The sequence below is a fragment of the Triturus cristatus genome, chromosome 2_2, assembly GCF_964204655.1.
Source record: "Triturus cristatus chromosome 2_2, aTriCri1.1, whole genome shotgun sequence".
NCBI classification, from domain to species: Eukaryota; Metazoa; Chordata; class Amphibia; order Caudata; family Salamandridae; genus Triturus; species Triturus cristatus.
Genome location: NC_140582.1, coordinates 873,541,776 through 873,557,375, shown reverse-complemented (window position 1 = coordinate 873,557,375; position 15,600 = coordinate 873,541,776). Strand labels below are relative to the sequence as shown.

Below are 15,600 nucleotides of genomic sequence, written 5' to 3'. Positions count from 1 at the left end.
ACCCAACGGACAACTTGTTCTCGGTGGTGGGGGGATGAGGGGAGTTGATAGATATGACTTGCTCACCTACGCCACCCCCAAAAACAGTGCCGCCCTGGAAGGTCCGTTACATTTTATTTACATTTATCCCCTGCCCCCTCTTAGCTACACCACTGACCAGCACTACAGCCTTCCCTGCGGCGTTGGCATTATACAATGCAAAATTATACAATCCATCGAATTCACATTACACCAAACCTGACAGACCACAATCAAATCAGTAATTATTTCTTCAAACAAGTTTTACATTAGTAAAGTAACGGCTTGTAGTTTCAGCCTCAGGGTAAGTAGGAACACCTAACAACTAGAATTAAAGTTTTGCGCATTGTTTTCACATGCAATTATGCATACTTTTACCTCAAGAGATTCAAGTGATGCGAATAATCTATAGCACGTAGGCTATCACACCTCTGATGCGACTTGGAGAGCTACAGAGCATCGCACATGACTTGTGTAGCAAGAACAAGAACTACACGAGTCGGATAATGCCTCATATAATTTGAAGGGTTTTATTCCACACTTCGGGCCACCCGGTATTCTCGTATTGTGCACACGGGTGAGCGTGGTGTTTCTACGGTCTACCATTGTGGCATTTTACAGCCCACGCCCTGAGGACTCTTGACAGAAAGTATGTATAAATACATTGGAGTTTGAGATTGGCACCTCAAATCTCTTTATCACTGCTTACTGTTTGCATCACTTAAAGCACTCACGTCATCTCTTTTCCCATACTGTAGCACACTATCTGTGGAGATGCTCAGATTTATAAAAGCCCTTTCAATTAGCGCATTTAACTCTGTAACAAAGCGAGAATTGCGAACCATGGGTTTCTTTCATTTCAACCCTATACCTACACTAAAGCCACCAAGTTTCTATGGTACATTGTAAAGTACAGAAATATGGGCCCTGCTTTAGGAAATCCTAGCTTTAGGTAGTCTAACACGAGGAAGATATATAACTTGTGGCTGGGCCCAAACTGAGGTGACATGGCGAGCAAACTAATGATGGATTAAACCCAGATTTGTGGCTGTGAGTGAGTGTTTGAAAAGTTTCAACACTCCATCCATTTTTTTCTTTTGTTATGTTACTATGTGCACCCTAAGTGGCTAAAGGCAAGCTCAGACGTGTGTCCCTTGCTCGCTGTGCCACTGGATTCAAGCTATCTTGGCGGATGAGGGCTGAAACCCGAAACCGGCCCCAGGATGCTTTCTGGTCCAAGGAGGACTTGGTTTGGCAGTTCAGGCTTGACTGTTCCCATGAAGCACAGGGTCAAGACTGATTTGCATATGGCTGGGTCTAAACTGGGGTGACGTGGAAAGCAAAAACTCTGTTTGCTATCTGACTACGTTACCCGTCTCACGCCTTTTCTTATCTGAATTGGTGTGTTGGAATCTATACATTATACATATTCGAATTCGTATCATGGAATTCTGATGACATGGACATACCTGTATGTTTCGCTTTTGGATGACCTGCATTTGTGTTTACTTACACCGTCCTACTATAGCGTATTGGAACTTCTGCAAACTATCTGTTTGAATTCATATCATGGAACTTTCCAAATATTTAATGCACAGTGATGTTTTAACCATAGATTGTTGGATGACTACTTATACCGCCCTGAAGAAGTTCTTGCCTTAAAGAATGAAACGCGTTGGCTGATTTCTCGTTCTATGAAAAAACATATATAAGAATTAAAAGGAACTCTAAGGACCTATTCAAGTTTGGACTTTTTACTGGTGCACCTTCCTCTTTTGTTAAAAGTGATTCTTCATCTGGTTTTCAGTGGAGTCCTTCTGCGGTGGACTTTGGAAGAATTGTGCACAGGATTTCTACTCATTGTACATACTAGGTTTGAGGTGCTGAACCAGTGGTCAGCCGTGGTTGTTTCCTTTGTCAAGTAAGCAAAATAACAATGGGTTAAACCCAGATCTGTGACTACGGGGGAGTGTTTGAAAGGTTTCAGCACTCCGTCCATAATTTTATTTTGTGGTATCACTTGTTACACCATATTTACAAATCTGAACTGGTTTAAAAGACTGAAAGTTAATTTCATTGCATGGCCCCATAAGAGTAACTTTTTCCAATGTCCACTTGTGGTGAACGTTGTGTCAAAGTCACAGTAAGAGAATTCCTATGCAAATGCCGTTAACGCACACTCTGGTGTTTTTTAGGTGGGTATTTATAAGCATTCACAGATGCATTTCAACACTTTTCACCACATCTACTTCATGCCTATTTGTGCTATGTGCAAGTGCTGCAGAAAATACATGGATAACCCCACTACACTTTAGTTTTCACAAGAATGGCGTAAAAAGAAAGAGTCTGAGAAATACATTTAAAGTAGAAGAAAGGAGATTTTTAAGGTGCGGTTTAAAGAGCGCCCAATTTCCTTGTCCTAATGTGGTACACTTTATGCACTGCATAAAATACACAGGCAATGGGCTACTTAAACAGGCGATCAAGATTTATAAGTTGTGTGCCATTGACAACTGCAACTTGATAGTACGTGTCTTTGAGGTTTAGAGACGACAGAGAGTCCGCAGATCCCGTTTTTATTCTAAATGCAAACATTTATGCACTCTTTTGAAATATCATTGAATTCAAAAGTTATGACTCTAAGTGGTTGTTATCCTCCGTGAAAATGTAATTCCTGTGTTGTGTAGGTATCTAAATATTGACTGGCAGGGAGTTAATTTTGGAGGAACTCACATTTACACCTAACAGCAATTTGTACCTACAAGTCAATCTTTTAAAGTTAGCAAAAGCTGGCAACTGCCTAGTTGTGTGGTATATAAAGAAGATTTTGTATTTAGATTTTTTTATGTGGTTATCTAAGGAAGAAAAAATAAAGCTTTCGGGCCTTTAATTCATAAGGTGCTCATTCAAGTGTGCCTGCTAGTGAGCTATCTATAATGTACTTTGTGTCAGAGTGAGTAAAAACTGCGGCATTACTTAGCACAAGTGAAAGTAGTTTATAGAGTTTTGTTAATCTGTTTTCCATCACTCCCTTGGAGTGCTCCCAACAGACCCCCATGCAGAGGTCTACATGACGCTATACACAGATAAGGAAAACGTCCTGATTAATTACAGGTACTCATCATTAATCCTAGTCCGGCATTCTTCAGCTCATTTCTAACATATGAGGATGAGACGTTGAGAGAGACAAGTCTCTGGCCCCTGATGTAACCTCATGCCCCTTAACAGTTAATGTCAGGGGCGCGGTAGGACAAGATGCCAGATTAGAAGTGCCCTACATTTGAGCCAGCTCTGGAACTAGCAATCCTCCAGAATCCTGTACTCCTGCCCAACTCCGGCCTTTACTAGATGGCTGCATTCAACTCTACAGCGATCTTGGCTGAGGCTCGGGCTGTGGCCGGCGGCACGCGGGGGCATACAGCGTGAGTGACAAGCATGCATCTGCGAATTCGATCTCGGGTCGGCGGTGCTAGTGGAGTCCACATGGGGCGCTACAACCTACAATTACAGGGACATAGCGACTTTGGATTACATCTTTCTAAGCAAGGAGCTACCAAAGAGGTGCACAGCTTACCAAGTACACCAGAGGAAGGAAAGTGACCACAATCTGGTTACCATAGATATCAATATAAGTGTAATGGTCCACAAAAATTGAAATCCAGCTGGCTGTAAATCCAAAACAAATAGGAGCTCACTTACAAAAAGAATTAAATGAGGGTCCGCTACAATGACCAACTATGAAGGCTTGAAACACACTATTATAACTGCCCAGTGGACCCATGAAACGACAAAAACAGGGCAGTGGTCCTCACTGTTAGATAAGCTCTATGTGTCACTAACTCCACAAAATCAAAAAGAATGACAAACTGTGCCAAAAGAAGGTCGGAGGCCCCGAATTCCTGAAACATAAAAGATTCAAGAGAGCAAAAAACATACCAACATGCTGCTCAACAACCTAGAAAGGAAAGAACCATAGCCTCAGAAAGCAAGCTGAAAGAGACCAGAAATCAGTACAAAAAAGTTGCGTGGAGCCAAAAACATCAAGAAACTCAGAAACAGTGGAAACACATACACTCCTTGCTAACGGCCAGCAAATCCATGGAGTTCTGGAAATACATAAACAGCTTAGCAACTACGTCATATAGTAAGGAGAACGTCGTACGGGCAATCAAATGGGAGCAGCACATGGAGAACCTATATGCAGACTCAGACAAACCTTCCATAAAGAGCAGCAGAAAAATGCCTTAGAAGATTTGGAGGAGAGCACTATAACAGTAACCAGAGTAGAGGTGCTAAGGATACTATAAAATAGGCGGAGTGACGGGGCTCCAGGACCGGATGGCATACCAGGGATTATCTTTAAAGATGACCAAACTTTCTGGGTTCCAGTGATGCTCAATCTGTTCAACGAATGCCTTGTCACATCAGCCATCCTGGAAGCATGGAAGGGCTTGATCCTCTACCCAATTCATGAAAAGGGAGACCCAACTCAGCCGGAAAACTACAGGTTAATTGCCCTTCTTGACGTGGACGGCAAAACCTTGCCAAAGCCAGATTCTAGATAACTTCGTCGCCCTCACCTATCTGGGCTCAAAGGCGTGTGAAACAAATACTCCACCACTATATGCTTGATTTGTTGACAATAGCGTGGCCTTTGATGGCATTGAATGCAACATCCTATGGAGAAAACTGACAGGATGGAGCATCCTGAAACAACTGCTCGCAGCAATTGTAGCTTTATACATGGACACATGGGTGAGGATCAAGCTAACACAATCACATGCCACTGGACGGATCCTCACCAACAGAGGCGTAAAGTGGGGGGGCGTACGCACCTGGACTTTATTCAACCTATATACAGCAGACCTTGGGGTAGAGTTATTGAAAGGCAGAACCTTTCCACCATCACAAGGACGGTCTTGATGGACCAGACCCGTATTGGAATGAGGAGGGCCCTGGACATTTTACATAAGTACAACAAACGCAACGCCCTCCATGCAAATGCCGGGAAAACAAAAGTCCTGATTTTTGGCCAATGCCCCCTAAAACACCAACTCAAATGGTGACTCGGCCCACTAAAGGTTGACAAAGACTCCAAGCATAACTATCTTGCAGTTAGGCTGATGGACACAGGGAAACAAACACTGCAGACAAAGCAATAACAGCTAAAGCAGCAAAAACCACATCCGCTCTATCTATGCTCCACCACAAGCTAAGCAGCCATTCGGCTGATGCAATTCAAAGAGTCATCGGGGCTAAACTCGTACAAGCAATATGCTTTGGTCACCTCGCCTATCCTGGAAGGCTAACCGAGGCACTATAACAGAACCACACACTTTCATACAAAAAGATATTTGGCTTGCCAAGGAACACTCAGCGCACTTTAAAACGTCTGGAATTCAACTTAGTAAGAATGGCTATAGCATGCAAAAAAGACAATCAATAACTATCTTCAGGTGAGTTCCTGCGGTGTGCCCTTATGGCAATGTTTCTGGACAAGAAAAATGCCTGGGTGAAATACCTGGAACTATCTGCTTCAATGTTAAACTTGGACCCAGCACTTTTGTCAGACCTCCCAATCAGCAAAGTGCAACTAAAAAGCAAATTAAAGGCACAAGTCAAGAAGGCCTCAAGAGATCTGGACTTAAACAAGTCAAGAAGCATCAGAAGGCTCGGAAGAGCTTGCAACATCGCATGCAGCCTCTGTCTGACAACCATACTTGAGAGCAGCAATTGGAAAGTACGCATTCAAGAACATTATATCAGTTAGGCTGCTAACTACACCCATCAGGGAGTACAAGTCACATTGGAATAACTGGTCCCTGGGGCAGGAGCAATGTAGGCTGTGTAAATACCACTCTGAATCAGTTGCCCATATCGTATGTCGCTGCGCAAGCTTATCACAACAGAGCCGCAGGTATCTGAGGCCTATCTTTATGCAATATGAGATAAGATCATGTAAGGAAGCACTATCTCTGAAATATACATCTGTTACTCCGAAAGTTCTGGTAAAGTTCAGAAAATTCTCTGCGGAAGTGGGCAGACTACTACAAGAGTCTGTATAAACAATGAGGCCCTCTCGCCAATGGGAACTGACAATCCTATAAGCCCTCAATGAAGCCCCTCTCTGGTCCACATGTCAGAACCCAACAAAACTGCAGGACTTGGAGACAGTAGCACCATTAGCTTGCACACTCGAACAAGCTTGCACATGCCGCTCTGCCACCCATTTAAACCCAGTTAAACACTCGGGCACCAACTTTTTCAAACATTTGCGAACTTGCACAGATTGTAAATGTCGTTACATTTTTATACATTTATGTTTTTAACATTTCGGCTTCTACCAGCCATTCTAATGGACAGAATGGTCTAGACCGGTTAACCAAATAAACACAGTCATCCTAATATAAAGTTCCATACTAGGGTCTGCAAAAGAGTCACTCAAAGCCCGCTGACAGTCAACCAACCTCAGATGAACTTTTAATTTCTTGCTTAACTTTTGGTATTCATTATTAGGAATGAAGATTGCGGTCACAGCTATGATCAGCTACAAGTCAGATAAGGCACTTTAACGATGCACAATGTCTGGTCTACTCCCGTACATGGATTTAACACTGTTAAGCTTCTCACAATAACGAATTCTGTTTTGCTATGTATTATGTTTTATTGTGATAAAAGATTGTTATGGTTTAATTAACTGAACAATACATTTTCAGTCATTACAGCGTGAGTGAGTGGGCTGCCAACATTGCAGCCTGCAGTGAGGCGGTGGGCAAGGCTGGTCCGACCTCAGAGATAGAAAGAGGTGGTACAAGCGTGCACCTGATGGCGGCATCCTGCCTACAAGCCCGCTGGTGGAAGATCGGAGAGGGTGTTTTGGCCCTCATGAAGACCCCTGAGGTGGTGAGGTGAGCGAAATCAGAGCCGGCCCCGGGGGCAATGGACTCCCTGCTGCCTAAGATGGCACCCATTATGCCGGAAACCCCAGCAAGGTGAGGCCGACCCTCCGTTAGAGGCCACGCTGCGGATACTGAGGCCTCGGAGCAGATTGAGGCCAGATGGCGGTGGTGATCTGCCGGCATTCAGTGAGTGGTGGCTGTGATGCTGTGGATGAGAGTGGAGGGTGCATGCCTGCATCTGGACAGAACTTGGGGGATTGCTGCAGCACTTCGGCTCACCTGGGTTGGAGAGAAGTAAGCTGCAGGGCACTTGTAATGGCACTTTGATCCAGTGACACTCCAGGGGGGAAGCGCCCCATAAATCCAAACCTGGCTAGGTAGATGAGGAGAAGAGCTGGGGAGAATGAGACCCACGTACAGGGAGGACCACGATGTCTCAACTGCCGCCCCTGTTGCACCCTTGGTGGCAGCTTCTCTGATTTGTGGTCCCTGCGTGGTGGAAGTACTGGGCTGCCCAAATGCCCACGGTGACTGCCATAGCCTGCTCTCCTGCAGGGAGGTTTACGATTGCTGGAGTCACTGCTGACAGTGATGCTTGTGGCCCTGACTGTCCAAGGGGGTCCCCCTGAAAAGTACTACTGCTTAATTGGGCCTCAGCATTTGCTGCAGGGAGGGAGACACCTGCCCGCCTCCTGATGTGTGTGGAGTGACGGAGGGGCTACCTGGACTAGTGCCAGCTGTAGGAAGCTGGCTCTGTATATACTATACCAACGTGAGGTATAGTATGCACAGAGTCCAGTGGGTCCCCAAAGCTAGGCAGATGCAAAATATGATGATACCTTACTCTCTATTTGTGGTAGTGTGGGCGAGCAGTAAGGCTTTATCAGAGGGTAGTGTTAAGCATTTATTGTACACACTCAGGCAAGAAATGATGTCACACATTCAAAGACTGAACTCGGCCCAATATTTTGTATAGAAATATTTAGTTGTATTTTTATTTTTAGAACCAAGCCAGGCCCAGTACAGGCAAGTGACTAATACTTTGCAAGATTTATGCAGTGAATCATGGTTGAATGCAGGATAAAATGCAGTTGGTTAATTTACAAGTAAGTCAACAGTCAAAATTACTTTTCAGTTACTCTGTAGATCACTGTATATGTTACTTTTTGGATTACTTTTTAAGTTATTTGTGCTAATCAGTGTGCTATGCTAAATATCACACTGGGAAATTCCCTAGACAAAAGGTAAGTAATTCAGTTTTTACACATATGAAGTTTCTTAGGGTTTTCATACAAACCAACACCACACTTAAAAGATTTTTTCACAGAAAAGCAGTCAATGCAGTCCTTTGGGAGAAAACAGTATCATCGGTATATTGGTAAGTACTTAGGTTTTGGAGTTGGTATTCTGGGGTTAGAACCAGGGTTCCCCCAGGGTCGAGGATGCACTATCAAAGCGTCCTCAACGCCACTAGGGCAGCCGGGTGCAGAGTGCTCAGGCCCAATGTTATCCAAAAGGAGATAAGGTCCTTCAAAACTGACCTCAAATTTCTCCTCCTTAAAATACACTTCCAAATCTAATTCACGCCCTCTCTATTCCCTCAAGGAAGTTCTTTCACTATAGGAAATTCTGTGCTACATGCCTATAGAAGTGCCTTCCTAGTGTGTTCTTGTGTTTTGAGTGACTGCCACTTATTGCAGTATTATACCTCTACTTGTATCTTGTATGCTTATGTAACATGCACACTTGTCACTTTTTCCTCTTGTAGCGTATCGTCTGCTACCTCTTCTTGTATCTTGTTTGCTTTTGTTATGTGCACAATTTTCACTTTTGCCTCATGTAACGTAACGTTTGCTTTTGTAACATGTCCACTTGTAATTTTCTCCTCATGTAACGTTACTGTTCCTATTGTGAAGCGCTTTGACACCTTTGGGTAAAGTCTGCGCTATATAAAAACGCATAAAATAAATTAAAAAAAATAAGTGGCCTCTGGCTGGGGCTGGCCACAAAGTTGTAGGAGCAAAGCCCCTGGACTTAGGCTCAGGGCAAAGGGCGATACTATTTAGTACACAAGGTTCACCCACATTGGCGCAGAGGCGGCCGGGTGAAGGGTGCTGTTTTGGCGTCGGGTGCCCTGTTGTTTTCAATGGAGATTGCCGGTTTGGGTTGTTAGCTGCAGGCTTGGTCCAGGAAGTCTTCCAGGAGGAACCAACAGCTGGGCAGGTAAGTTGGAGGGGGCCTGCTCCTGATAGTAGGAGAGGCTTGGGGCCACGTTACAAAGGAGGCAAGGCTTTTAAAGCTGTCCTGTCACAGATGGCTCTTCCGGACTTGGGGAGGTGTGACCCTTCCTGTCTGAACCCTTTTTCAGCGGGTAAGTGGGTGGCAAAAATTAGAGCAGCCCAAAAGGTGTGGCCACCTCTGCCAACCCCACCCCTCAGGCGGGGGAGACGAGGTGAAGCCCACTCTTCACTGCCCACCATCTTGCGGATGGCAGGCACTCTCTAATCAGGATAAAGGATTGTGCCCACTCCCACACGCGGGGTCAGCTCACCAAGGGTGTAGTCACCCTAAGGTCAGTAGCCCATTGGCTACTACCTTGAGACCACTAAAACGCCCCCTAAATATAGTATTTAGGGGGCAGTCCTGAACTCAAAAGGCAGATTACTGCAACCTATGAAGAAGAAGGATGAAAGAAGACGTCCAGCAGAGGAGACTGTATAGAAGAACTGATTTGGACCCAGCCCTACAGGCCAGCTCGCAGTTTCCAGAGATCCTGCACCAAATATTGCCTTGTCCTGCAGCCAGTGACCTCCAGAACCCCTGGGAGGACTGACTGCCTTCAACAAAGACCAGATCTCCTGAGAACAGCAGCTCTGTTCTAAAGATAGAAACCTGATGCCTGGAACCACCATTGCACCTGACGCCTACAGCCCAAGTCCGAGTGGCCCAGTAGTCCCAGCGAGGTCCTCCAGCGCTCCAAAGTCCGAGTCCACCGTGGAATGACACCTCCAAAACTTCCCAACATCATCTGCTGCCTCTGCACAGAGTCCCCCCAATCACAAGTGACCAAGTATGGTGAAATCTGACCTCAAAAGGCACCCCTGCATCTGGCCACCCTGGAGAGGAGGACCTGAGGTGCACCTACATCGCCAAGCCCTCCAACTTACCTGTCCAGCTGTTGCTTCCTTTCGGAAAACTACCTAGACAAAGCCTGCAGTGAAAACCCAAAACTGTCAACTTCCATTGAAAACAACGGGGCACCCGAAGCCAAATCACCACCCTGCACATGGCCGCCGCTGTGGGAGCACCTTGTGCACTAAATTGGATCCTCCTTTGCCCTGAGCTAAACCCTAACACATCCAAGTGGCATTCCCGTGAGCAGCCTCCAACCAGAGGCCCCCTTATCCCATTGGATAACATTGGGCCTCAGCACTCTGCACCCGGCCATCCTAGTGTTGCTGAGGGTGTTCTTTGAGTGCATGCTTGACCCTGGAGGAACCCTGGTTCTAACCCTAGAAATCCAACTCCTAAGACTGAGCACTTACCTTATAACCGATAAACTGATTTTCTCTCATAGGACTGCATTGACTGCTTTTCTGTGAAAATGTTCTGTGTGGAGCGGAAATTGTATGGGAAGTTAAGAAACTGTGTTTTAAGAAAAACTGACTTACTTACCTTTCATGCAGGAAATGTCCCAGTATGAGATCTATGAACATCACACTGAGTAGAAAAGTAGTCTGAAAAGTAATCTAAAAAGTGACTGTAAAGTAATTACAAAGTAACTGAAAAGTCATTTCAACTGTTTCTGAATATTTGACCTACCTGTATCAACATTCAACTGCATTCAACTGTATTATCAGACCCGTACTGTTTTTACTTACCAGCACCAAGTCTGGCTTGGTTCTAAAAATAAAATGCAACAAAGAAATATTTTTGATACAAACAATTGTTCTGAGTTCAGTCTTTGAGTGTTTGACATCATTTCTTGCCTGATTGTGTACAATAAATGATTAACACTACCATCTGATAAAGCCTTACTGCTCGCCCACACTATCACAGATTAAGGTGTTATCTACTTTAACCTCTGTAAGCTTTTGGGGATCTACTGGACTCTGTGCTCACTATAGCTTACTTTGGTATAGTCTATAGAGACCCAGCTTCCTACACGTCTAAACATATTATACACATTTGTGCAATTTGGGAAAAATGTGCTATAAAAGCATAGAATGAGAATCGCGCACATGCCGCCCTGATTAATGGAAATTTGCCATACTCACCATACTGTGTTACAAATGCTATGCAGCTGTTCATGATAATAGGGACGTCATTGCTGCCCAGCTGCTGGTCTTGTAATGCGTTCCCATCGGTACCTGCTGCTTTTTCAATTGCAGAATGCCAGACCATGAAATCCAGCTTCGTATGGCCATGTATGTATAACGTTCTGCAAAGTTAAAATATACACGTATATATAAGTAGTAAGCCAGTACATACAAAATAGCTGCATTTCCTGAGCTCAGTTTTCTAAATCTGTTTCAATTAGCTTCTCTGGGACACCAACCGAGACATACATGGCAGACATCTGCCCCCCAGAATAGTTCAAGATTCACGTGAGCTGACCTATTGGCAATTGATCACCTCCCGGACATGCAAGTGACCCCCTCTGCCCGCGGCTTCCTTCCTACCCATACCGGGTAATCGGAGTCAGAGACTTAGCTGGTGCATAACCTCCTCAAATATTTTGACAGCATGAAACATAAACATCACATTTCCATGGTCATCCATACATTTCATGATTTCAGCGCTGCATCACATCTACAAAATGAACACTCTCTGATGCATTGCTCTTTACACTCCTTACTGTTATAGAGAACAGTGGTCCCTATTCAGGAGGAATACAGTGTGATAGATAACCATACACTTAAAATAGAATGTATGTCTTTTGTCCAGCCGGACAAGAATTTATTTTCATAGTATTTTTCAAAAGTAGTATCAAATAAAACATTCAAATGACCAGTGGGCACAGCCGTGACCAACAGAACACAAGACAGAACAATGAACACTGAATTGGCCAAAGGGGAAGCCAAAATGGGTCTGTACAGTTGTTCTCAGTATAGACAGACACAAATTAATCATTTAACACCGTTGCACAATGTGTTATAGCTTGAGTCTAGTGCATAGGGTGTTTGGGTGTCGACGAAGTTTCGATGCCACATTGAGTATAGGGCATCATCTTCAGGACAAACAAATAATGCACTGCTGTCTTGATAATATATCACACCTTTTTTACAATTCTAAGGTGGCAGAGAGTCGACGGTTCATTATAGGCGCAGGAGCGCTCAACAACTGGACTTTGGGGGTTGCTGACACCGGCGGGATCAATTCTGTTTGCTTTATGGCAGAAAGTCCTGTTGGGTGCTGTGTGCCAGCTGTTGGAGAATGCACGATCGCATTACTTCAGTGAGCGTGGGCAGTATTGCCGCATCTGCTTCGGAGTTTCAATGGAGACTGCCGGTTTGCCGAGGCAGAGCTAGTTAAGGCATACTATCGCCTCCTTACAGCACTTCAGCACAGCCCCGTGTGAAGGCCTCCCTCCTTTGGTGCCTAGCGCTTGCGTCCACCAGGCCACCCTTCGATCCGACAATTTCGGTGGGTGGCCGTCAGCCCCGACGGGCTGCAAGTTCTGCGACCGCCTGCTGCTGACCCCAAGCTGGCCCCTCACCTGCTCCCTCAGTGCCCCTGCCAAAAGGCATCCCACGGACATGTTCTGCGGATCACAACCAAGGCTAGTGTGCTATCTTGTGTGTCTATTTTGGGCTGCTTCCACTCGCCCTTTTGCCGGCCCGCGCCATAAACCTTCGCATTCCACATTCATTTAATTCACTGAATAAAAGGTGCGGATTTTGTCAGGAAATGGAGGGCTCTGTTGCACCCCTTCTCAATGCTTCCTTTAACAAAGGAAAAAACAGGTAAAACTAGAGCCTGCTCCTTCGACATTTTACATACATTGAACCTTGAAGTGGAACAATAAGTTGGATCTCGTTTCACGAAATGTAATTACATAACACCAAAAGACCAGTAATAAAATTTACATCCGGAAGGAATTAGATGAATTGAAATCAGAAGCAACAGGAAAATGCGCTTTTAAATCCTCAGCGGGATGGAAAAAAGAAAGGCTAGCTGAATCGATTTCATTTTAAATCATTTAATGAAAACTTTAATTATTTAGAGGCTAGCACTATTTTTAATTTGAGCCTGAACTATTTTGATTGTTTACTGTCAAACCGAAATGCGTACTTTCATTACATTCAGTAATTTGTTCAGAACGTTTTCTCCTCTGACTATGCATTTTTTCAAATATAATGTAATTATGTTTTTTTCTGTTTTCTTTCTCTCCTGCAAAGCATGTTGACTTGTTAATACAACATCTTAAAACTGTAATTTACCTCTTACTGTGTGGTCTCTACGCAAATTGTGGTGGGAATCCAAGGGCATCTTTAGGGCTGAAATTTCAGAACCACTCCATGCCATCCTTGTCACATTTCTCCTTAAATTCCCCGCATTTTTGCTTTTTGGCAGATTTGTGGAGTCGCTAATTCAAAGGGACCCTCACAGTGCAGATTTGGAGCTCCACAGGTATACCCATGTGTGTGTCCTGAGTTGGGAGACCATTCTTAGCACTACCCATTCTAGTCACAAACAGCTTGCCCCCACAGCGCTCTCTGTACATGCCCTGGCTGGTGGTAGCGGTGCCATGGTTTTTGGGTAGCATAAGTGCAACCAAGGAGCTGCCCACTGCCCTTCTCAAGTACTTTTATTTGAAAAGCTTACGGAAAAAGGGGACGGGGGGCTTTAATGAGTTTCTTGCCATAGTAAGTCTCAGCCGGACGACAAATACATATATTATAGCATAATTCGGCATAACGTCATGAATTAATGATAGAAAAAAACTGTACCAGGGACTTTGTTGTATTTTTAGTTTTTGAATAAAAATTACTCAAAGTTGCACACAGCAGAGCAGGATACCCTACTTGAACATTAAAATGAGGTAAAAGGATTGGCAAACATGTCAAGTGCAAGCGATATAACAATCTTACTCCAGCTTGCGTCTCAAAGATAGAGCCTTCTGTGTATGTCTGGCACCCTGATATCCTTTAGTAAACATAATTAGAATCAGAACTGGAGAACAAAACACTAGATATGAATGAAGTACTTGACCTCAGAAAAAAACAGGAAGTAAGAAAAAACACCGGATACACAACGGAATGAGAGATCAAAGCACAAGAATGCAGGTATGCACAGACCGCAACTATGTTGTGGCCCCTTGAAGTGAAACACTGAACAATAGGATAAATATTTGCTCATTTTTGGTGCAGAGTATATGTTCATGTTTAAGTTTTTGCAATAATAAAAAACAAGCATTTGCAATGCAATAGGTCTCGTATTCATGCGAGTTAGAGCTATTGGCATTGTAAATGACAATGCCTTGTATTTATATTTTGGGTTTTAAAACATAAATAAAAGGCATTGTCATTTACAATACTAATAGCTTAAACTCTCGCAAATGCGAGACCTATTGCATTGCAATAAAATGCCTTCTCAACAACTTCTTAGATTGTAAATATCAGAGGAAGAGACCGGTCTGCAACGTCTTCAAAGTAGTGATAAATAGTGCAGTCAAAATGTGTAAGTGTTGTGAATTACACAGACACAAAGTGTGAAGTGAGAGTTCCATATGATCCGAGCTATAAACACTAACAAAGCGCTCCAACACCTTTTGCTCTGTGATTACACTGTTGTGGCTCAGGAGAAAGAGCAGGAGTGGGGGCTATTTCCTGCCCTCTCCGTGATTTGAGTGTGCAGTGTGGCATTGCATAATGTTATTGCTATCCTGGCATCACCTCTTGGTGCAGGGCGGGCTGTGCTTTACAGCAGGCAGGGAGGGCGGGAGGTATGGTTTGGACTGCAGCTCCGGACTCATACAGTGCCTCTGCTATTACTAGTGAGCGAGAGGTGCTGAGGAGGTGGTATTGGTGTTGGTGGTGGTGGTACTGTTATTGTTGTTGGTGGTGGTACTGGTATTGGGTGGTGGTATCAGTGGTGGTGGTATTGGTGGTGTACTCGTGGTGGTAGCATTGGTGGTGGTATTGGTGGTGATGGTATTGGTATTCGTATTTGTGGTGGTATTGGTGGTGGTGGTACTGGTGGTGGTGGTATTGGTGGTGGTGGTATTGGTGGTGGTAGTGGTGGTACTGGTGGCATTGTTGGTATTGGTGGTGTTGGTATCAGTGGTGGTGGAGGTATTGGGGTGCTGATATTGGAGGTGGCGGTGGTATTGGTGATGGTGGTGGTGGTGGTATTGGTGGTGGTGGTACTGGTGGTATTAGTGGTGGTGGTGATATTAATGGTGGTGGCACTGGTGGTGGTGGTGGTACTGGTGGTGGTGGTATTGGTGGTGATGGTGGTATTGGTGGTGGTATTAGTATTGGTGGTATTGGTTTTGGTGGAATTGGTGATGGTGGTATTGGTGGTGGTATTGGTGGTGGTGGTGGTATTAGTGGTGATATTGGTGGTGATGGTGATATTGGTAGTGGTGGTATTGGTGCTGGTGGTATTGATACTGTGGCGGTGGTATTGGCGGAGGTATTGGTGGTGTTATTGGTGGTGATATTAGTACTGGTGGTGG

At 44.5% G+C, this 15,600-nt stretch overlaps 1 protein-coding gene across 3 annotated transcripts in view; it reads right to left on the bottom strand.

Annotated features, from left to right (window-relative positions):
• The window catches only part of ARAP2 (ArfGAP with RhoGAP domain, ankyrin repeat and PH domain 2), a 1,345,662-nt gene that overhangs the window by 456,902 nt on the left and 873,160 nt on the right, over positions 1–15,600 (bottom strand). For all 3 annotated transcript variants that reach the window (XM_085642300.1, XM_085642298.1, XM_085642299.1), the window contains exon 20: positions 11,195–11,358. In XM_085642300.1, coding sequence (XP_085498426.1) covers positions 11,195–11,358 — 164 coding nt within the window. The remainder of the gene's footprint in view (positions 1–11,194; positions 11,359–15,600) is intronic.